The sequence below is a fragment of the Salvelinus sp. IW2-2015 genome, linkage group LG17, assembly GCF_002910315.2.
Source record: "Salvelinus sp. IW2-2015 linkage group LG17, ASM291031v2, whole genome shotgun sequence".
NCBI classification, from domain to species: domain Eukaryota; kingdom Metazoa; phylum Chordata; class Actinopteri; order Salmoniformes; family Salmonidae; genus Salvelinus; species Salvelinus sp. IW2-2015.
The window spans coordinates 6,595,273-6,618,918 of record NC_036857.1 but is presented as its reverse complement, the minus strand read 5'-3'; the positions used below and the strand labels follow the sequence as shown (position 1 = coordinate 6,618,918).

Below are 23,646 nucleotides of genomic sequence, written 5' to 3'. Positions count from 1 at the left end.
TTGCACATGATATGATGTTCATCAGAGCGTGCCGTCCTGTTCGGTACCTTGTTTAAAAGTCTGTTTGAGCAGCAGGGGCTCCAGCGAAGGGTCCAGCTCCTCCCCTACGTTCTCCAGCAGCAGAGGGGTCCCGAACTGGATGCAGTTCTCCAGGGTTCTCATGTAGTCTCCGTCCGTCAGCTTGATCACGCTCAGGTTGTTGTCCTTCTCAGAGTTCTTCACCCACTTGTTGGCCTGGCCCTGGGGGTCTATCATCAGGGGCCACCGGCGGGAGTTGCTGACAATGACCCCGTTGTCTATGGAGAAGCTGTCGGTGGGCAGGCCTGAGATGTTCCACGCCCGGATCTTTATGGGGTCTCCCAGGGTCTTACTCAGGGAGAAATCATCTGATGACGGAATGTTCTTAGACTGGAGGGTAGGAATAAATAACAAGATTAAGATTGGTGACAATGAATTGGTGTTGAGCTGAGGTGCTGCTGTATGTGCCTGTACCTTGCAGAGCTTGGTCCATATCTTGGCACAGTTCTGTCTGAAGGCAGCAGTGAAGGCTCCAAGGTAGGCGATGACGCCAGCTGAGATGAGCACGTCACCGGTCAGGTTATCATAGGTGTTCTGAAGGTCATCTGCTGCTTTGGACCACCTGTAGAGGGAAAGCACACACAGTCCCTCAGGACATAGCAAAGACCTCAGGTACTAATGGCCTACACAAACCATTTGAAACAATCAATTTATTTAATAATCTCCATCATCCAGAGCACCTGGTCTTCTCTCCTCCTAGGCCTCCGATGAGTTTCTCGGCTCTCTCCAGTTTGCGGGCACACAAGTCCACCTGGAACTCCAGTTGGGCCTTCTCCTCAGTCTTCTCCTCAAAGGTCTTCTGCAGCAGGGCCAGACGGTCCTCCACCTCCTTCAACTCGGCTCTCTTCTGGTTCAGCAGAGACATGGTGGTGGCCAGAGACAGCTGAGCCTCGGCCAGGCCGGCTTTCTTAGGGGCCACTACCTTGGCCACTCTGTCGTAGATCTCCATGGCAGTGACCCACTTGCACAGGCCCTCGGCGGCAGAGGAGGCCTTGGCCACTTTGGTGGGATCAAAGTCAGGATTAGTCATGTACTCACTGCGGATCTTTTGCATCACAGGGACCTAGCCGGGAAAAGAGAAGAGAGTCAATTAAAAAGTATATAGATTTACATTGACACTTCAGTTTAAATGCAATTTCACAGGGACTCACAGGGATGTTGTCCTTGTCGTACTCTTTCAGGTCTCGTAGGAAATTCATGTCTCCAAGAAGCTTTTTGCTCGGACCCCAGTAGTCAAGAATCTGTTCAAGTGGTAAGAAAACATAATTAAACATATAAGCAAACACATTTGATTTAATAAATGAAAAAAGAGGTAGAGCAGTTCCTGACCTTCTGTCCAGTCCCAGCAGGATCAACAATTTTATCAGGTTTCAGCTCCTTCATCACACACACGGCCGCCATCACCAGCTTTACCCCAGACGGAGGGCTCTTCATCGACTTCACGATGGTCACGTCAGAGGGCTGAGAGGGAAGAGAGATCAGATAAGATCATACTTTGTCTGTTTGCTTTGTGCAAGTCTCCTTTCAATCCCCTTTGGTAATCCCCTGTGCAGGGCAGGCTGATCTCTGTTTGATCAGAATCCCAAGAGCGTTGGACCAGTAACTGAAAGGTCACTGGTTCAAATCCTGAGCAGGCAAGTTGGAAAAATCTGCCGTTCTGCCCTTGAGCAAGGCACTTAACCCCCAACAACAACTGCTCCCCGGACGCCGATGATGCTGATGTCGATTAAGACAGCCCACCCCCCCCCCCCGCACCTCTCTGATTCAGAGGGGTTGGGTTAAATGCAGAAGACACAATGCAATCAGTTGTGCAACTGACAAGGTATCCCCCTTTCCCTTCCCTACCTTCAGGGTGTCCAGGGCTGAGAGGGCCATCTCCAGGGCAGGTATGGCCTCTGCCAGGTCGCTCTCACACTCGTTCTTCAGGGCCTGGGCCTCATTGGCCTTCAGAGTGGCAGCCTCCTCGTCCACACGCACCACCTTACTCTTGGCCTCCACCTGCACTGACTCTACCTCTAACACCTTCATCATCTTGGTGTTGTCTATCTTGGCCTGCTCCAGTTTAGGCTGCAAGTCCACCAGCTCCTTCTTCATCTCACTCACCTACACAACAGATCATACTCATGAGGGACAGAGCTAAGGCTGAGCACAGTGTAATGCAAAGGGGTGAACGCACACACATCAAAGGTTCAAGAACACTTGATTCAAGTTGCCTTAGGTCTCAAGTCACAGTACATAATGAGGCAACAAACCATGACACACACAATCCACATAGATCCCTACATTCATGTTGTAGCAAGATAAAAACAATCGGTTTGATGTACCTGAGACTCAGCGAAGGCCAGTTTGTCCAGGCCGTTGGTGTACCTCTTCTTGGCCTTCATGACCATGTCTCTCTTCTGGGTGAGCAGCTGACGGAACGCAGCGATCAACTCCAGGTAGGAGGTGGGTGTCACGTAGTTATGGCGACCCAGCTCCGAAAGGAACCTGGGAACAACAACATCCTCAGCTATCGTGCGATAAATATGTAATACATCTGTCCTTGATTTTAGTCTGTTTTGATAAAGTCATTCAAATGGAATTGCTGTGTTTCTTTTGTCATCAATAACTTCTGTAGCATGAGAAGARAATATCTGATATCTGTGTTAAATTAGATTGAAAGGAAGAGTTAAATGTACTTGTGAGAGAGCTGGATGGCGGAGGTGTGGAAGGTCTTGCAGATGGGCATGACCTCCTGTCTCTCATGCTCACTCATCTCCAACGACTCCAGGAACTTGTTGGCCACGCGCTCCAGCGCCTCCTCTGGCCAAGGCTGGGAGATGCAGTTCAGAGAGGAGGTGAGGGAAGTTGATAAGCAAAAGATTGTTGATATTACTTCATTAGTATACAGTGTAAGCCATCAGATTCAATAGGTTTTGTACTGCCTCTGTACCTGGAACCAGTCGATGGTGCAGCAGTTGATGAGGGAGGGGAACTGGCGTAAACGGTTGCGGAAGGCCTCTCCTATAGGACTGAAGGCCACTATGATGTGCAAGTTTTCCCTGCAGCGTGACACAAAGTAGGCAAACAGGGCCAGGGGGCTGAACTCCACACTCTTATTGCCAGCCTGGGCGATAGGCCGCACCGCCTGGGGAGAGAGAGGGAGCAGGCCGAGGTTGCTATGATTATTCCTCTCACTCACAACACTCACTGTGAATGCTTCTGCTTAGATAATGTGATGATATAAAAAAAGGGCAGTAACCCCAGCAACTCCAACCTCAACCATAGCCTAACTCTAATAAGCCAAAGCCTATTATCCATCTGACTGGTCTATGAAAACCTACCTCCATGATTTCCGCCTTCTCGTCCGTGGCGAACAGGTTGGGCACCTCTCCTGTGTTCAGGACACTGTCCACATCCTCCAGGAAGGCCTCCTCCTTGATCTGAGAGTCAGTTAGCAGAAATACCGTCTTCTGACCCTTCACCCCTGCACTCTTCAGCAGGAGCTGCAGCACAGGAAAAAGCAAACAATCAGAAAAATTATATGGAACACACACAACAAATATACCAGCCCAAGTCCTCTAGTGACAACTCTTCAATTATCTGTAGACTGTTGCCATTCCAGTCCAACCTGGCCTGGAATAATCTCTATGTTAATGGTCTAAAGCAGGGGTGTCAAAGTCAAATGGACGGAGGGCCAAATAAAAAATTTAGCTACAAGCCGAGGGCCGGACTGTTCAAAAATTTTTAAATGACGCATATAGTCTAGTGAACCTAATTGAACCTACTGAAAACCTAACAAATATATTCCTTTTTCACAAGCTGCTCTTTTAGATTGATGGACAACTGGTCTACTCTCTCGGCAATGGTGTTTCTGCTCAGACTCACATTTAAAAAGAGTTGCCTTTTTTCTGGGCAAACTTCGTCACAAACTTTAATCATGCAGTTTTTGATGAAATCCCCCTCCGTAAATGGCCGGGCTGATTTAGCGATCTCTTCTGCCAAAATAAAACTGGCCTTGACAGCAGCCTGGCCTTGTGATTTGGCTTTTTTGAACAGAGCCTGTCGAGATTTGAGGCCTCGTTTTAATTCCTCTGCCTTTTGTAGCCTTTGTTCCATGTCCATATTCTTGTTTTTGTCCGCGTGTTTCGTTTCATAATGTCGTCTCAGATTATACTCTTTCAGTACCGCCACACTTTCTCCACACAGAAGACACACAGGTTTTCCAGCTACCTCCGTGAACATATACTCCGACTCCCACCTTGTTTGAAACCCCCGGTTCTCAGTGTCCACCTTCCGTTTTGCCATTTTTGATGGGTATCTGAAAGTTAATTTTACTGTGATGCTGACGACTGCTGTGCCAATAAATATTGAAATGAAGCAGCCTACTGCTCGGTGCGTCACCGTTGCATTGTGGGAAATGTAGTATTGGTGCGTGTAAAAGATCTGCGGGCTGCCGGCTTGCTGCGGTCTGCGGGCCGGTTCTAATAATAAATCAAGATCATCCCAGGGGCCGTAAAAAACCTTCTCGCGGGCCGGATGTGGCCCGCGGGCCTTGACTCTGACATATGTGGTCTAAAGTCTCACCTTGAGGTCGTCCCTCCACTCGTTCAGGCCGTAGCTCTTGGAGATCTCTGGCTGGAACAGGGTCATCTTGGCCATGGAGGTGGCAAGGCGGGTGATGGATTGGCGCCCACTGCCCCCCACCCCCACCAGCAGGGCATTGCCCCCTGGCTGCTTCAGCACACGGCTGATACGAGACAGGTGCTCCAGCACGTAGCTAAACGCAAATGGACAAAAACAGAGTCATACTCAGTTTTCCAGTGATTGTAGCTAACCTCTCATTCTGTGCTGCTTATAAAAACCCAAACCCTGGAACTTGACGTTAAAGAACTTTACCGAAAGATGACAAGGTTCATGCGGTTCTTGTGTGTCTGGTTGTACTCATCCAGACAGAGCTCCACCACCTGGCCGAAGCTCTCCATGGAGGGCACCTCAGAGTACAGACGATCATTGTCCTCCAGGTCAGGGTTCATGTAGTCCCCAAACAGCAGGTTACGCATGTCCTCCTCACGCGGCTAGTGACAGGGAACACAGGAACCTCATCACCACAACTAAACAACAGTAAACAAACTACCATCAAAAACAACATCTCCTGTACTTACTGCCTTGTTGCTTGTAGCCTTCAGGTGGTCAAACACCTGCTCAAAGTTCTCCTTGAAGTGGTCCCTGACGATGTCGTTCATTAGGAGGTAGAGCCAGGCGCGGTCTTGGTCATCCACCAGACGGTCGTAGTATACGCGGAACACCTCATGGACAAAGAGGCGGATCATGGTGCGTTTGTTCTCCAGGGATTCCTTCTTGAGGAGAAGGCAACCCTGCACCACGCGGCTAAAATCGCGCAGGTTGAACGTGTAGTGGGACTTCGCTGGCGTGGGGAGCAGGTTGTCCATGGCCTTCTTGTAGACCTTTTGAGAGACGTGGGCGAAGCATTAGGCAAGAAGAGAAACGGAAAGTGAAATAACTTGATTTTACATGGTTTAAAAAGAGTCAACAATCACACCTTTTTACTCTCGTATATGATTAAATCTAGTGGGTTTTATGCTTGTGGAAATAAAATAACTACCAATGTAATCTCCTGAACCTTCTCACCTCCATAGTGGCGGCCACTATCTGGTTGCCCACGGTGAAGTAGTCTGGCGGGAACTCGTTGTTGCGGAGGTAGAAGGCCACCACGTTGGAGAAGATGCGCACCATGGTGTCGTCACTGAAGGCGTTGATGCTGGTGATGTTGAAGTGCCGCAGGAAGCGCGGCGTCACCGCGTTCCTCCCGCCACCAGGAGGCCCCATAGCTGAGATCAGCTGCAGGTCCACCAGGGTGATCTTAGTGGTGTCCTTCAGGTCATACCTGGGAAGACAGTGAAAGTAAACTTTAAAGACATGATAAGTTCCAGGTATGTCACTGATCATTATAGCCTAAAGCAAGATATGATGGCATTGTAATGTAGTAGTCTCTAACCAGTTGCCATGGTCAAAGTATTGGCGTAGGAGTTCCACGGGAGGCTGTGCCCCAAACTGCTCCAGGGCAGGCATGTTCATGTCATCCACAAATATGACACACTTCTTCCCCATGGGGGGGCCAAATACCCCCTTCCTCCTCTTGTCCAGCCTGGACATGATGATGTTCTACAAACAGTGGAAGAATATACTGTATAAACAGTGAGCTCCAAAAGTATTGGGACAGTGCCACATATGATTTTTTGGGGGATTTGAAATGACATAATGACTATGAGGTTAAATTGCAGACTGTCAGCTTTAATTTGAGGGTATTTTCATCCATATCGGGTGAATCAGAAGCATTGGGCCAAATTCACTGATATACGTATTAAAGTAGTAAAAAGTTACATATGTGGTCTCATATTCATAGCACGCAGTGACTAGATTAAGCATGTGACTCTACAAATTTGTTGGATGCATTTGCTGTTTGTTTTGGTTGTGGTTCAGATACTTTTTTGTCCAGTAGAAATTAATGGTAAATAATGTATTGTGTTATTTTGGAGTCACTTTTCCTGTAAATACGAGTAGAATATGTTTGTAAATGCTTCTACATTAATGTGGATGCGACCATGATTACAGATAATCTTGAATAAATTGTGAATAATAATGAGTGAGAAGGTTAGACGCACAAATATCATACCCCCTCCAAAATGGTAACTTCCCATTATTGTAATAGTGAGAGGTTAGCATGTCCTGGGGGTATGATATGTGCGTCTGTAAAGTTGTCACTTATCATTATTCACGATTCATTCTGGATTATCTGTAATCATGATAGCATCCCCATTAATGTAGGACAAAATACTTAACTTTTAGAATGCCAAGAGTGTGCCAAACTGTCATCAAGGTAAAGGGTGGCTATTTGAAGAATCTCAAATATAACATATATTTTCATTTGTTTAACACTTTTTTTGTTACTAAATGATTCCTTATGTGTTATTTCATAATTTTGATGTCTTCACTATTATTCTACAATGTAGAAAATAGTAAAAAATAAAGAAAAAAAGTTGAATGAGTAGGTGTGTCCAAACCTTTGACTGGCACTGTATATTCACACACTACCGGTCAAAAGTTTTAGAATGCAGAATGCAGTTGTAGCCATGCTGGTTAAGTGTGCCTTGAATTCTAAATACATCACAGACAGTGTCACCAGCAAAGCACCCTCACACCATCACACCTCCTCCTCCATGCTTTACGGTGGGAAATACACATGCGGAGATCATCCGTTCACCCGCACCGCGTCTCACAAAGACACGGTGGTTAGAACCAAAAATCTCCAATTTGGACTCCAGACCAAAGGACACATTTCCACCGGTCTAAAGAAGGCCAGCATCCCAGAGTCACCTCTTCACTGTTGATGTTGAGACTGGTGTTTTGCGGGTACTATTTAATGAAGCTACCAGTTGAGGACTCGTGAGGCGTCTGTTTCTCAAACTAGACACTCTAATGTACTTGTCCTCTTGCTCAGTTGTGCACCGGGGCCTCCCACTCCTCTTTCTATTCTGGTTAGAGCCAGTTTGCGCTGTTCTGTGAAGGGAGTAGTACACAGCGTTGTACGAGATCTTCAGTTTCTTGGCAATTTCTTGCATGGAATAGCCTTCATTTCTCAGAACAAGAATAGACTGACGAGTTTCAAAAGAAAGTTATTTGTTTCTGGCCATTTTGAGCCTGTAATCGAACCCACAAATGCTGATGCTCCAGATACTCAACTAGTCTCAAGAAGGCTAGTTTTATTGCGTCTTTAATTAGCACAACAGTTTTCAGCTGTGCTAACATAATTGCAAAAGGGTTTTCTAATGATCAATTAGCCTTTTATGATAATTGATAAACTTGGATTAGCTAACACAACGTGCCATTGGAACACAGGAATGATGGTTGCTGATAATGGGCCTCTGTACGCCTATGTAGATATTCCATGAAAAAATCTGTCGTTTCCAGCTACAATAGTTATTTACAACATTAACAATGTCTACACTGTATTTCTGATCAATTTGATGTTATTTTAATGGACAATTYTTTTTGCTTTTCTGTGAAATGAATTGAGTATCCAGTGATCAGACGTGATCAACATACTGTATGACAGAGATCCTGTTTCATACAGATCTGCTATCTTAATTTGATCACTCTGTTGTGTCGCAGACAATGTTCCTGCTAGGCAGGAAAGGGAAATTGTAGTGTATTCAATGTTTAAAAAGGCTTTTAAAGTTTGTAATTTCCACTTTAAAAAATGTCAGACTTGATTTGCCCTAACAAAAAATGTATCAAACCCTACAAAAAAAAAAAAAAACTCCATGAATTATAATCCACATAATCATTCACATTGCCTGTTGCTGCAGGATTATTGTCCTGCTGCGAGAAACAGGGTCAAATTAAGATAGCGCATCTGTAGCTCTTCATTGTTCACCTGGCTCTGGTTAGCGCTGGTGCGTGCTGAGAAGTTGATGAAGAAAGGCAGGTAGCGGTCCTTGTCCAGGTTGTTCATGAGTTTCTCCTTCACGTACACAGACTTCCCCGTCCCAGTGGGCCCCACAAACAGCAACGGCCTTCACAGAGACAGACATATGATCAGTGGCTGTTTTACAATATAACGCATCAACTGAATATTATGATCTTTGAAACCACAATGCAAGTGCGTAAACACAAATTACATCCCCATTAGTCTGGGTGTGTTGACGCACGCTTACACTCCATAGTCGATGCAGAGGTCCATGAGGTAGGTGTATCGGACCGTGTCTATGGTGGGGACGATGATATCCTGCACTTTGGTGTTCTTGTCCCCCAGATTGATGTTCTTGATCGAGTCAGTCCAGTGCACCCAGCGACCTTTCCCTTTAAACTGTGAAAAAAATATATATGTATTTTCATAGAACCTGAAAAATACTGTTTTACACGGCAGAAGCCTTATTGACCAGTGGAATGTTACAGACCTCGTAGTAATAGTCGTAGACCAGACCCTTCTCATCGTGGGGACATTCCCATTTGGACACAGAAGCGGGGATGGGGTGGTTGTCTGCCTTCCCTAAGATGATGTCTCTGAGGTACTCATCAAACCTCTTCCTGCTGTCCGTATCACAGCTGCCCCCCACCGACCACACCAGGGAGAAGGCAAAGGCTGCCTGCCACAGAAAAAGAGATGGAGTTGAGCTGAGTATGTTGATTTCTGTCATTTCAATTCAGTATAGCCACGCACAGCAGTACTTTGTTTAATCTCTTACCATGACCCACGTCCGTATGTTTTTGTTACCCGTGTCCTCCTTCAAAGGTTGGGTGAGCAGCATTTCAAAGAGCCGAGTCAGGGACACCACTGTGTTGCTGTTGCTGGTGGTGACAACCTCCTAGAACATATGAAAGCAATCAGACATGTTATAGAGCTTGTAAACCATAAATATATATATATACTGTGGTGCAGGGCAATAGCCGATATACAGGATCAAACTCCAATTGATGCTTCTGGACTTAAAGCTTGAGGTCCACCCACCCTGCATTGTTTGCGTAGCATCCTGAGGGAGGGTGGCAGGAGCCAGTGGAAGAGCTCCATGAGCAGGCCTGTGTTGTCTGGAGCCTGCAGGGGCTCTGGCAGGGTGTTGATCCAGGAGGTCACCAGGGGTTCCCAGCCCAGCTGAGAGGGCTCCATGTAGATCATACCACACCTGCTCACTGTCGCCGGCTGGGGAGGGGAGGGATAGATATACAGATTACCGATTCGTGAAACATACTGTTGTTGGACAAAATAAGAAGTCTACCTGTACCTGCAAGTGTGTTGATGGCTTGTTGACTTACAGAGGCCTGAGACAGGTCCATGGCTTCAAAGATTAGACTCATCTGATTGGACATCTGGATGATCTCTCCACTCATCAAGCACAGCTGTGGGAGAGAAGGAAGCATACAGCAAGTAGTTACAGTTGCTTTATGCATCCTCCTGGTATGTCATTAAGTGATTATATTGGATGATATTTGTTGTGGACTCATATTCTTGCCTTCTTGTTGTCGTCGAGCACAGTGTTCATGCTCTCAATCCACAGTGTGTCTATAGGCCCGTCGAACACCACCCACTTACGGTCCGGGGTCTCCGACGACGCAAACTCACGAAACGTGTTGGCCACAATCCCATCTGCCCACTGAGCAACACCAACAGAGACAGGGAGAGAGAAAAKAAAAAACTCAAACACAATGTAAGACACAATCCAAAACAGCAAAACCATTGGTGTAAAGAAATAAAAATAACAGTATTGATATTGAAAGATAGTCTGAATATATAATTGTAATGATGTGAGAGGAATATGAATATTCCAGGGTTGAGCCCCACCTCGTGGGAGACTGGGTCAAACTCTCCAAAAAGCTGTCCCATGGTGATGGCCTTGGGGTTGACCGTACGGTAGAGGACCCTCTCCTCCTCATTGTAACCCCTGTCGTTCATCAGGGTCAGGGTGTCGGCCAGGACGTGGAGGACTTTGGTCTTACCAGCAAACGGCTCTCCAACCAGCATAAATCTGAGATACACACCAGTAGGGGCAATGCAAAAATTATTCAAAACAATATGATCATCATCGATCATTTAACATGTATTTATTATATATATATCTTAAACTTTGCATTGTTGGAAAAGGACCCGTAAGTAAGCATTTCACTGTTAGTCTACACCTGCTGTTTATGAAGCATGCGACAAATAAAATGGGATTTGAACATGTAGGTACCGGTGAAGCCATGTCAGTTCTTTAAAATGACAGTGAATCAGGAGGATGTCACTACTTGACACCAACAAACACCCCATAATATCTGGCCCCCTGCCCTTCCTAAATTGTGGCATTGAACAGTTCAGCAGACTTTTAGCCCTCCATAACTGGCTACGAGACTATCGTAGCTCTGTGGGTGTAACAATTATTGACAATTTTGATACCTTCTGGAAACAAAGCTTGTTTAATAAGGACGACGGGATCCACCCAAATCATTTGGATCCTTTCACAGCATTATAATTCTGCGTTGAGACAATGACTTCTCAATGACCCAAGCCCAGCTCAGTTAATCCCTACCATTGTGTCGCTGAGTTGTCATAATGCTTCAGCAAATGTACATTATACAAGGGGAGTTGGTAGACATACTGTAAGTAACCTAATTTATGTCCCTCTAACTGCCCTGAATGCCTCTGCTGATCACACAGATAGTGTATGCAGTAATCAGTAGCCTATTGATACTSTTAGCACTGAGGCGGTGTGCCCTAGGAGGAAGTCCACTGTGTGCAGCTCACCCTGCACTAACATAAATAACATGAGCATGTCAACCTCTGCTAAGCTTCCCAGTAAAGCAATAAAAACAATAAAGTATTTCAGAAAAGTGCTAAAAATAGCCCACTAACATATGTAGCTTAAGAAACAAGGTTCATGAAATCAATAATTTGCTAGTAACAGATTACATTTATATTCAGACAATCTCTGAAACTCACTTAGATAATACATTTGATAGTGGTAGCAATACATGGTTATAAGATCTACATAAAATACAGAAATGCCAAAGGTGGATGTGTGGCTGTTTATATTCAGAACCGCATTCCTGTAAAGCTTAGAGAGGATCTCATGTTAAAAACTGTTGATGTAATATGGATACAGTTTCCTTTGCCTCACCTAAAGCCCATTCTGGTGGGAAGCTGCTATAGACCACCAAGTGCTAACAGCCAGTATCTGGATAATACGTGTGAAATGCTTGATAATGTATGTGATATCAACAGAGAGGTATATTTTCTGGGTGATTTAAATATCGACTGGGTTTCATCAGCCTGCCCACTCAAGAGAAAGCTTTAAACTGTAACTAGTGCCTGCAACCTAGTTCATGTTATCAGTCAACCTAGCAGGGTAGTTACAAACAGCACAGGAATGAAATCATCAACATGTATTGATCACATCTTTACTAATGCTGCAGAAACTTGCAGTATCCAAATCTATAGGATGTAGTGATCACAATATAGTAGCCATATCTAGGAAAACCAAAGTTCCCATGGCTGGGCCTAATATAGTGTATAAGAGGTCATACAATAAGTTTTGTGGTGATTCATATGTTGATGATGTAAAGAATATTTGTTGGTCCGTGGGATGTAATGAGGAGCAACCAGACGCTGCACTTGACGCATTTATGAAATTGTTTCTCCCAGTTACTAATAAGTATGCACACATTAAGAAAATCACTGTAAAAATTGTTAAATCCCTGTGGATTGATGAGGAATTGAAAAATTGTATGGTTGAGAGGGATGAGACAAAAGGTATGGCAAAAAAGTCTGGCTGCACAACCGATTGGCACACATACTGCAAATTGAGAAAGCATGTGACTATACTGAAAAAAAAGAAGAAACGACACCATGAAACAAAGATAAATGACAAAGAATTATAGCTTTAGAGCACCTTAAATGAAATTTTGGGAAAAAAGGCAAACTCAGCTGCATCATTCATTGAATCAGATGGCTCATTCATCACAAAACCCACTGATATTACCAACTGCTTTAATGATTTTTTCATTGGCAAGATTATCAAACTTAGGCATGCCAGCAACAAAAGCTGACACTGCACATCCCGAGTGGCGCAGCGGTCTAAGGCACTGCATCTCAGTGCTAGAGGCATCACTACAGACCCTGGTTCGATTCCAGGCTGTATCACAACCAGCCGTGATTGGGAGTCCCATAGGGCGGCGCACAATTGGCCCAGTGTCGTCCAGGTTAGGGGTTTGGCCGGGTTAGGCTGCCATTGTAAATAAGAATTTGTTCTTAACTAACTTGCCTGGTTAAATAAAAATAAAAAGTATATTGACCAAATTATGAAAGACAAGCATTATGATGTAGAATTACATAAAGTGAGGGTGGAAGAGGTGAAAAATGACAAGCCACCAGAGTCTGACAACTTACTGAGTATAATAGCAGACGATTTTGCCATATCTTCAATTTAAGCCTACTAAAAAGTGTGTGCCCTCAGGTCTGGAGGGAAGCTAAAGTCATTCCACTACCTAAGAATAGTAAAGCCCCCTCTTACAAACCCTTAGTAAACTTTTGAAAAACATTGTTTGACCAGAAACAATGCTATTTTACAGTAAACAAATTGACAACAGACTTTCAGCATGCTTATAGGGAAGGACATTCAACAAGCACAGCACTTACACAAATGACTGATGATTGGCTGAGAGAAATTGACGATAAAAAGATTGTGGGGGCTGTTTTGTTAGACTTCAGTGCAGCTTTTGACATTATCGATCATAGTCTGCTGCTGGAAAAATGTATGTGTTATGGCTTTACACCCCCTGCTATATTGTGGATAAAGAGTTACCTATCTAACAGAACACAGAGGGTGCTCTTTAATGGAAGCCTCTCCAACATAATCCAGGTAGAATCAGGAATTCCCCAGGACAGCTGTCAAGGCCCCTTACTTTTTAAAATCTTTACTAACGACATGCCACTGGCGTGAGTAAAGCCAGTGTGTCTATGTATGCGGATGACTCAACACTATACATGTCAGTTACTATAGCGACTGAAATGACTGCAACACATAACAATGAGCTGCAGTTCGTTTCAGAATGGGTGGCAAGGAATAAGGTAGTCCTAAATATTTCAAAAACTAAATGCATTGTATTTGGGACAAATAATTCACTAAACCCTAAACCTCAACAAAATCTTGTAATGAATAATGTGGCAATTGAGCAAGTTGAGGTAACTAAACAGCTTGGAGTAACCCTGGATTGTAAACCGTCATGGTCAAAACATATTGATACAACAGTAGCTAAGATAGGGAGAAGTCTGTGCATAATAAAGCGCTACTCTGCCTTCTTAACAGCACTATCAACAAGGCAGGTCCTACAGGCCCTAGTTTTGTCGCAGAGAGCTAACATTAATAATATGCATGTTAATCTCTCCTGGCTCAAAGTTGAGGAGATATTAACTTCATCACTACTTGTATTTGTGAGAGGCATTGACATGTTAAATGCACCGAGCTGTCTGTTTGAACTACTGGCACACAGCTCAGACACCCATACATACTCCACAAGACATGCCACCAGAGGTCTCTTCACAGTCTCCAAGTCCAGAACAGACTATGGGAGGCTACATAGAGCCATGACTACATGGAACTCTATTCCACATCAAGTAACTCATGCGAGCAGTAAAATTTGATTTAAAAAACAGATAAAAATACACCTTATGGAATAGCAAGGACTGTGAAACAACACAAACATAGGCAAAGACACCTGCATACACACACATGATAACACACGCTGACTTGGCAGCAGCTAATGGGGATCCATAATAAATACAAATACCTATGAGATGCAACATAGATTGAGTTTCAGTTCAGAAAGAAAAAGTGTACCCATGACGGACTATCATCATCTCATAGGTCTGTATGATCTTCTCCTTGAAGACCTCAGCTGGCTGAACATTGTGGTTCTTACAGCACTCCTCAGCACAAGCCAGAAACAGCTGGGAAACACATGACAGATGGCAGACATTTAAATATGCAATGCACATACAGTATCAACATCTTCTATCAACACAGAGTACATAAAAACAAGCAAGGAAAATTCCAACCTGATAGTCTGCCACAGGGAGAGAGATACCGGGGAACAGGTCACTGGTGATTCCATTGAAAAGTGGGATGTCATGAGAGAGAAACTTGGGCTCATTCACATCCTTGATGGACCTCAGGAGCTGGTAGTGACGAAAACATAGAACATTCAACGTAAGCGACTACCCTTACATAGCCCTTATTTTTTTAACTATACCATGTATATATATATATATATGTGTATGTTTATGTATGCATTTGTATATGTATGTTTATATATATGTGGGTATGTGTATGTATGTATATATATAAATATATTTACCAAAATAATATATGGGGGATTGGAAGTGATGCAGACAATTACATTGATGGAATCTACAATCTATCTGCAATATTAAAGCTGATCTACTCCGTTAAAAAAAAWATATATATATTTAAGCAATAAGGCACGAGAGGGTGTGGTATATGGCCAATATACCACGGCTAAGGGCTGTTCTTATGCACGACGCTTTGCGGAGTGCCTGGACACAGCCCTTAGCCGTGGTATATAGGCCATATAACACAAACCCCCGAGGTGCCTTATTGCTATTATAAACTGGTTAGCAACGTAATTAGAGCAGTAAAAATAAATGTTTCTCATACCCGTGGTATACAGTCTGATAAACCACGGCTGTCAGCCAATCAGCATTCAGGGCTCCAACCACCCAGTTTATAAATATATATATATATATATATATACCATTTATACATAATAACATATCAATGTAAGCCAACTTTTCTAGACACACCAGTATGTCCTCATTCTCGTCTGGGAACTTGAGTTTGAGGTTCCCTGCGGCCACCAGTACAGCTTTGACGGCCCTCATGCCGTAGTCGTAGTGGAACTGGGAGGAAAGCTGCTCTGAGCAGAGTCTGTAGGTCATCACAATCTTTACTGACAGGGGCTTGGCGTTCAGGAAGCCATAGGAGTACAGGGAGATCTCTGCTATCAGGGCGTAGTTAGGCACCATCATGGCCACAGTTCTGAACAACACCTGTTGTGGATGAATAGGGGTGAAGTACTGTTGAATCAACATGGATATTTAAAAAATCTATCTATTGCATAGGATAAAGAGTGCATCCTCCTCTGTACCTTGAGGTTGTCTGGGAGCTCTGAGCGTCCAGCATAGCCCGGGTTCATGGTGATGGCCACGAAGCAGTTGGGGTTGAGTTTGAGCACGGTGCCCTCAAAGTCAAAGTACTCCAGCTTCAACTCGATGGCCCTCTGGATGCACAGGACTTGCTGGGCCACCACAGACAGTACCTCTAGCTCAATGCGGTTAAATTCATCAAAACAGGCCCAGGCACCTGACGACGCAAGGCCTTTGAAGAACTGAGAGACAGGAGGACAGAGATGAAGGTGCACTATCGCCAGCTATAATAAAGACCACACGTGTAGTAAACAGGGATTGGACATTGATTGACATTCGCTGTTATTCCCAGCTTCAGTTACCTTCCCCATAGCCAGGTAGTCCAGGCCGTCAGAGCAGTTGAAGACCACACACTGCACGGCCAGGGCTTTGGCCAAGTCCTTGGTGGTCTCCGTCTTCCCCGTCCCTGCCGGACCCTCGGGTGCTCCCCCAAGACTAAGGTAGAACGCCCCAATCTAAGACATAAAGTAAAAATATGAAATGTTAGTCTAAGGTTTGGGAGTGACCTGAGTGAGATATCTTTCAGACTACATGTTTCTCGGGGTGATTTACCAGTGTGCGGTAGCATCTGTCTGTCAGTGGCGTGATGACCAGTCGAGGGGAGTTTCCCAGGTACTCGTAGGCGTACTTGACGTCACAGTTGATGATGCGTACACGCACATTCTCGTTGACCCAGTAGTAGCGCAGTTGAGCCAACCACTGGAAGTCTGTTTCATGGGATACACCTGTCATAGAATAACAGGAAATTAGGGCCGGGACGACACCAGTATCGCAACACTCGTTAGTATCGTGGCAAGTAAACAAAACACATTAGCGGATTTAATTTCTTTAGGAAAATCACCCTAATGTTGGAAACAAACATTGTCATCCAGTCACATTTGTTTATTTTCCAAGCTATATCACACAAATTGTTACACACAGCAGGTTTTTGAAGGACCAAAGAGTTTGGTCTGCTTCGCAATTAATTTTTTTGCCATGGAAAAAATATTGCGATATTGGTATCTGTCTTCACAGCCCTAAGGAAAATATGGCATATTTGTTTATGTATTTGTTTGTTTGGATCCCCATTAGCTTTAGCAGAAGAAGCAGCTACTCTTCCTGGGGTCCACAAAAAACACAAAACATGACAAGTAACGAAACACTGATACACTGATAGACAGTCACACATTTAAAATACAATGAAACGAACAATACAACAAAAATATATATGTGTTAGAGTGTCTGTGTGTGCCCTTTCACAGTCCCCGACGTTTCATGAGTTGTTGTTTAATCAATTTTGTAAAGGTAATTTAGCTGTTTGCTTGAGTAATTGGAGATGGAAGGGAGTTCCATGCGATCATGACTCTGTATAAAACTGTGTGTTGCCGTGAATTCGTTTTGGACTTGAGCTTGGCGTTTTTAAATTTTCTATAAATTGCCAGTTATGACCGAAGCCTGGAGTTTTTTTCTAGGCGTGAAGATACTGTATTTCAACAAGTTCAGGCAATTAAAGACTACACTGATAACTCGAGCTTGGTTCCCAAGTTTCTAAACCATACCAAACGATCTTTGGTATACTGTAGTGTTGTCATAATATTTGAATTGAAGAAGTGTGATCATAATAATTAGGATATTTTAGCGATCCGCAGTAGAAGAAATCCTAAATGCCCCCCAGCCTTCAGATGTGAACTAAACAGCTCACTTGCACTTGATATGCGTTTTTAGGCTATGGATGAGAAAGTGAATTTGTCATTTCCAATCATTTAGCTCAGTTGTATGCTGCTTTGCGATCTATTAACAGCAAGGGTTACATTAAATAGTCGCAATATTTTTTAATTATGCATTTGGCGATGTTCAAGTAATTCACATAAAACGTATAAACAAAAGCATTCACTGTGAAAGTTGATACATGTAGGCCCTTCATATATAGGCTATGCGCAGCACATTGTTCAATTTATCGAATCACTTATTGTTTTCTTGCTCAAACYGCGAGCAACACCTGTCAAACTCAGACATTTCTCTCAAAACACAGGGATTTCGATTAGCACGGGACTAGTACTTTCAGAGGAGTTTGCAAAAAACAGTAGGTTATTCTGGCTGGAATTGTCACGCCCTGACCTTAGAGTTCCTTATTATTTTCTATGTTTGGTTGGGTCAGGGTGTGATTCGGGTGGGAAAGTCTATGTTTTCTATTTCTTTGTTTTTGACCGTGTGTGTTTCCCAATCAGAGGCAGCTGTCTATCGTTGTCTCTGATTGGGGATCATACATAAGTTGTCATTTTCTTTTTGGGTTTTGTGGGATCTTGTTTTCTGTTTCGTGTTTTCTGCCTGACAGAACTGTGCGCTTTCGTTTTCACATTTGTTATGTTGTTTGAGTGATTTTGAAATAAAAGATCAATGAACACTTTCCACACTGCGCTTGGTCCACTCTTCCTACAAACCAACGAGAGCCGTAACAGAAGATCCCACCACCACGGACCAAGCAGCGTGCCCCGGAGCGAAGGACATCATGGACATGGGAGGAGGTAATGGCAGGGCATGAGAGCCTGCCGTGGAAACAGGCGAAAGCAGCGAGGGAGGAACGCGGGCGATACAGGAGTCACGGCAAGGATGGAAGCAAGAGAGGCAAGCCTAAAAAACAATTTGGGGGGGGGGGGGGGGGGCACACGGGTTGGCATGCGGAACGAACGGAAATAAAGGGTGACGAGAACCAACTCCCTAAATACAATGAGGAGTTGGTCACGGTTCAAGTGCCACGTTTTCCGGTTCTGGGCACCATGCCTTCAGTGCGCATCCACAGCCCGTGCGCTTGTGCAAGCTCCACGCAGTTGCCAGCTAAGAGTGGGCATTCAGCCAGGACGGATTGTGCCGGCTCAGCGCTCCTGGTCTCCGGTGCTTCTCTTCGGCCCAGGATATCCTGCGCCAGCTCTACGGCACGGTATCCCCAGTTCGCCAGCACAACCCAGTGCGGCTTGTGCCAGCTCCCCGCACTTGCCGTGCTACAGGGGGTATTCAGCCAGGACGCATTTGTGCGAGCTCTACGCTCCAGACCTCCAGCTATACGCACTATAGCCCTCCAGCTGTGCCGTCTTAGCCCAGTGTGTCCTGTGCCAGCTCTCCACACTCACCAAGCTAAAGTGGGTATCCAGCAGGACGCGTTGTTGGCAGCTTCCGACGTACCAGGCCTTTCCAGTACGTCTCCTCAGTCCGGGTGACAGCCTGTTTCTGCTCACGTACGAAGGGCCTCCAGTGTGATCGCGACTTATGAGCCATGGCAGCGAGGCCTCCAGTATCTGGGCCTACGGAAGATCCATGGCACGAAGCCTCCAGTGATGATCCATGACCCGGGCCTGTATGATAACCATGGCACGATAGCTCCAGTGATGATCCATGGCCCGGAGCTGTAGAGAGGAATCCATGGCACGGAGCCTCCCGGCGATCCGGTCCCCCATCGGAGCCTGCTGCGATGGTCACAGGCGCGGAGCCTGCGGCGACGATCTAGCGGTCCGGAGGCCCCGGCAATGATCCCTGCAGCCAGAGGCACCACCAAAAGTGGGGGGGAGCCTTCACCGAGAAGTTAAACTGCCCGTTGTGTTTTCCCTAATCAGAGGCAGCTGTCTATCGTTGTCTCTGATTGGGGATCATACATAAGTTGTCATTTTCTTTTTGGGTTTTGTGGGATCTTGTTTTCTGTTTCGTGTTTTCTGCCTGACAGAACTGTGCGCTTTCGTTTTCACATTTGTTATTTTGTTTGAGTGATTTTGAAATAAAAGAATCATGAACACTTTCCACACTGCGCTTTGGTCCACTCTTCCTACCACCAACGAGAGCCGTAACAGGAATTGTTACTCTCCTGCCATGTAAAAATGACTGACACGGCAGATTCAGATGGGACTAAAATGTATTGGTGGTTTGTGCTCTTGCACATAATTACATTACCCGACCTCCCCAAGTAAAAGTAAAACTAATCCCGTCCGAATAGGGGATTTGCTGCACCTTATTACCGGACAGTAATCAAGATGGGAAAAGACCAGAGCCTGAACAACTAGTACAGTTGATTTTTGTGACAAAAACACAGAACAAAATCTTCACAACAACTTTGTCAATATGACTTGACCATGATAATTGACCATCCAATGTTATACGTAGGAGTTTCGCTTCCTCAACATGCTCAATGGTCACACCTTTCATGTAACAACCAGTAGAGGTTCAGGTTTTAGAGAATGTTTTGAACCAAATACAATGCTTTTAGTTTTAGATGTATTTAAGACCAGTTTATTAATAATCACTGACTGTAACTCCTTATTTAGAATTTCAGTGAGCTCTCTGGCTTTGCGTGCTGACATGTAGAGTGTGGAATCACCCGCATACATAGCTTCGTATAAAAACAATGATAAAAGTAACGGCCTAAGGCAACTGCTCTGAGGGACACCGCACTGTACATATCTGATATCAGTTCCATTTCGTTTCATGGTGTATATTATAACAGCATTGTACCATATACCAATTTACTAAAGCCTACTGAACATTACCTTTGTCTATCAGGTCCATCACCACATCCCTGGCGTGGACATCGATGGTGACCAGAGCCCCTAGCGTGGTGCGAGTCTGCTTGGGCAGCTTGCCTCTCACCAGCTCCACTATGTCCTTCAGCTGGCTCTGTAACTGCTGGTAGTATTTCTTTAGACCCTAAAGAGCAATGCATTTCTTAGTGTGCTGACTATCATACAAATCTCCTCAACTAAGTGGCAGTGTTTCCCTAGGATTTTTTTCAGCAGTGAAGGCAAGGGTAGCAGGGGGGTAGGGGATTGATTGCATTGTTACTAGCGTTAGCGCATTGACATGCTAGCTGTTTCCATAGACTTCCAGTCATTGAGCCAACGACTATGCATTTAAAAGTGCATCTCGGCAGAAATATATATATTAGGTCACCGCTGCTAAATGAATATAGAGGAAACACTGAAGTGGCCGTTTGAATTGCATGAGCGTATGACATAGCTACAGTTGAAGTCGGAAGTTTACATACACCTTAGCCAAATACATTTAAACTCAGTTTTTCACAATTCCTGACATTTAATCCAAGTAAAAATTCCCTGCCTTCGGTCAGTTAGGATCCACAAGCTTCCCACAATAAGTTGGGTGAATTTTGGCCCATTCCTCTTGACAGAGCTGGTGTAACTGAGTCAGGTTTCTAGGCCTCCTTGCTCGCACACGCTTTTTCAGTTCTGCCCACAAATGTTCTATAGGATTGAGGTCAGGGCTTTGTGATGGCCACTTCAAATACCTTGACTTTGTTGTCCTTAAGCCATTTTGTCACAACTTTGGAAGTATCCTTGGGGTCATTGTCCATTTGGAAGACCCATTTGTGACCAAGCTTTAACTTCCTGACTGATGTCTTGAGATGTTGCTTCAATATATCCACATAATTTTCCTTTCCTCATGATGCCATCTATTTTGTGAAGTGCACCAGTCCCTCCTGCAGCAAAGCACCCCCACAACATGATGCTGCCACCCCCATGCTTCACGGTTGGGATGGTGTTCTTCGGCTTGCAAGCCTCCCCCTTTATCCTCCAAACATAACGATGGTCATTATGGCCAAACAGTTCTATTTTTGTTTCATCAGACCAGAGGACATTTCTCCAAAAAGTACAATCTTTGTCCCCATGTGCAGTTGCAAACCGTAGTCTGGCTTTTGTATAAGTGGTTTTGGAGCAGTGGCTTCTTCCTTGCTGAGCGGCCTTTCAGGTTATGTCAACATAGAACTCGTTTTACTATCGATATAGATACTTTTGTACCTGTTTCCTCCAGCATCTTCACAAGGTCCTTTGCTGTTGTTCTGGGATTGATATGTACTTTTCGTACCAAAGTACGTTCATCTCTAGGAGACAGAACGCGTCTCCTTCCTGAGCGGTAAGATGGTATGTTGTTGTTTATACTTGCATACTATTGTTTATACAGATGAACATGGTACATTCAGGCATTTGGAAATTGCTCCCAGGGATGAACCAGACTTGTGGAGGTGTACCATTTTTTTCTGGGGTCTTGGCTGATTTCTTTTGATTTTCCCATGATGTAAAGCAAAGAGGCACTGAGTTTGAAAATAGGCCTTGAAATACATCCACAGGTACACCTCCAATTGACTCAAATTATGTCAATTAGCCTATCAGAAGCTTCTAAAGCCATGACATAATTTTCTGGAATTTTCCAAGCTGTTTAAAGGCACAGTCAACTTGGAATTGTGATACAGTGAATTATAAGTGAAATAATCTGTCTGTAAACAATTGTTGGAAAAATGACTTCTGTCATGCACAAAGTAAATGTCCTAACCGACTTGCCAAAACTATAGTTTGTTAACAAGAAATTTGTGGAGTGGTTGAAAAACGAGTTTCAATGACTCCAACCTAAGTATATGTAAACTTCTGACTTCAACTGTATATTTGGTAATGGTCATCATGGTAGAGATGACAGTGATGCGTGTCCTGGTGCCCCTACCTGAGCTCCTCCTCCGATGGCCTCATGGACCTCCAGGGTCCAGAAGATCTGAGAGGTGCAGAGCACCACCTGGCCAGGCCACTCCCTAACCCACTGACTCCTAGGGGTCTCACCGTAGGCCTACACACACAGGAGGGAGGATGTAATCTCTCTTGGTAAGAACATCTTAGTTTGGCATCATATTTTTTTCTAGCATATATACGGTAATAGTAGAATATCCGATTACACTATACGCTTTTGTACTGTGTCCCATCATACCATACTTTATATATATATGGTAGTGGTGGAGTAATCTCACCACTCTGGAGCGGGCAACCACGTCCCTGACGGAGCGCAGCATGATGTCCTCCACCTGCACCAGCCACTTCTCCACGGCTCCCCGTGCCTCTGAGGTGGAGATCAGTTGGATGAGCTGCACACGCTCCGCCTCACTGCTGTACATGGCCTGGAGGGATGGGTGGATGGATAGATAAATGGATTAATGGATGGAGAAAAACTTCACTGCTTTTCTAGTAAATTAAGTTAACATGATCTGCTTCCACTGATCGATCTACTTGCCTGGATGTCCAGGTTAGGGAGGAAGTCCAGCTTGGCGATGCCCTCAAAGCACTTCTTCAGATGGGGCTGCACGCGCAACGGGTCCTTGGTCTCTGACAGAATCTCCAGCATCTCATCATTGGACAGGAAGAAAAAGCTGGAGGTGGAGGAATGGGAGGGAGACGGAGGAATGGAGAGAGGTGGACGAATGGGAGGGAGGTGGAGGAATGGGAGGGAGGTGAAGGAATGGGAGAGAGGGAAAGGAATTAAATCTGAATTCTTGCACAACTAGAGACAAACATTTCAAAATACTGTACATTTCATTACCGAGGGAAGAAGAGTCGTTTCTTCTCCAGGTAGGCGTTCAGTCCCTTCATGATTTTATCCAGAAGGTTGTTGGAATCTTGGAGTCGTTCAAGCAGGCCAGGCAATGAGGTCGCTGACAATATCTGCACAAATTCAAAATAGCTATGTACACTCAAAGACATCCCTTATAAAGACCCCTTTATCCTCCCCATACTGGCACCTGTGATGCCACCTAAAAGCTGTCCTACCTTGGGGTCCTTGACGCAGTGCCTCATGACCTCCTTCCAGTGCTTGTCGACGGTCTGGAAGAGCCGCCCCTCCTCAGGCATCTGCTGCATGATGTCCTCGGAGGAGAAGATGGGCTCCAGATAGAGCCACTGGGCCTGCACCTTCAGCCACTCGTCTATGGTCTCCTGGATACGGATCAGACGCTCCTCCCACACCTGACACACAAAGAGGATCAGAGTAGGAACAAATCGCCCCTGGATGCTGTTCTAGGG

The 23,646-nt window shown here is 44.9% G+C and overlaps 1 protein-coding gene across 1 annotated transcript in view; it reads right to left on the bottom strand.

Annotated features, from left to right (window-relative positions):
• The window catches only part of dnah12 (dynein, axonemal, heavy chain 12), a 36,597-nt gene that overhangs the window by 6,030 nt on the left and 6,921 nt on the right, over positions 1 to 23,646 (bottom strand). The window contains exons 19-53 of the mRNA XM_024006004.1: positions 23,395 to 23,589; positions 23,168 to 23,289; positions 22,862 to 22,997; positions 22,602 to 22,748; positions 22,304 to 22,423; positions 20,344 to 20,500; positions 16,385 to 16,557; positions 16,135 to 16,287; positions 15,775 to 16,014; positions 15,431 to 15,676; positions 14,666 to 14,785; positions 14,448 to 14,557; positions 10,418 to 10,601; positions 10,089 to 10,229; positions 9,892 to 9,975; positions 9,590 to 9,778; positions 9,327 to 9,446; positions 9,039 to 9,227; positions 8,796 to 8,947; positions 8,516 to 8,654; positions 6,077 to 6,243; positions 5,710 to 5,965; positions 5,223 to 5,525; positions 4,957 to 5,135; positions 4,645 to 4,837; positions 3,402 to 3,563; positions 3,011 to 3,205; positions 2,757 to 2,890; positions 2,403 to 2,565; positions 1,924 to 2,181; positions 1,408 to 1,539; positions 1,230 to 1,319; positions 759 to 1,141; positions 493 to 640; positions 48 to 408 (exon numbers count right to left, since the gene is read on the bottom strand). Of these exons, the coding sequence (XP_023861772.1) occupies positions 48 to 408; positions 493 to 640; positions 759 to 1,141; positions 1,230 to 1,319; positions 1,408 to 1,539; positions 1,924 to 2,181; positions 2,403 to 2,565; positions 2,757 to 2,890; positions 3,011 to 3,205; positions 3,402 to 3,563; positions 4,645 to 4,837; positions 4,957 to 5,135; positions 5,223 to 5,525; positions 5,710 to 5,965; positions 6,077 to 6,243; positions 8,516 to 8,654; positions 8,796 to 8,947; positions 9,039 to 9,227; positions 9,327 to 9,446; positions 9,590 to 9,778; positions 9,892 to 9,975; positions 10,089 to 10,229; positions 10,418 to 10,601; positions 14,448 to 14,557; positions 14,666 to 14,785; positions 15,431 to 15,676; positions 15,775 to 16,014; positions 16,135 to 16,287; positions 16,385 to 16,557; positions 20,344 to 20,500; positions 22,304 to 22,423; positions 22,602 to 22,748; positions 22,862 to 22,997; positions 23,168 to 23,289; positions 23,395 to 23,589 (6,241 nt within the window). The remainder of the gene's footprint in view (positions 1 to 47; positions 409 to 492; positions 641 to 758; positions 1,142 to 1,229; positions 1,320 to 1,407; positions 1,540 to 1,923; positions 2,182 to 2,402; positions 2,566 to 2,756; positions 2,891 to 3,010; positions 3,206 to 3,401; positions 3,564 to 4,644; positions 4,838 to 4,956; positions 5,136 to 5,222; positions 5,526 to 5,709; positions 5,966 to 6,076; positions 6,244 to 8,515; positions 8,655 to 8,795; positions 8,948 to 9,038; positions 9,228 to 9,326; positions 9,447 to 9,589; positions 9,779 to 9,891; positions 9,976 to 10,088; positions 10,230 to 10,417; positions 10,602 to 14,447; positions 14,558 to 14,665; positions 14,786 to 15,430; positions 15,677 to 15,774; positions 16,015 to 16,134; positions 16,288 to 16,384; positions 16,558 to 20,343; positions 20,501 to 22,303; positions 22,424 to 22,601; positions 22,749 to 22,861; positions 22,998 to 23,167; positions 23,290 to 23,394; positions 23,590 to 23,646) is intronic.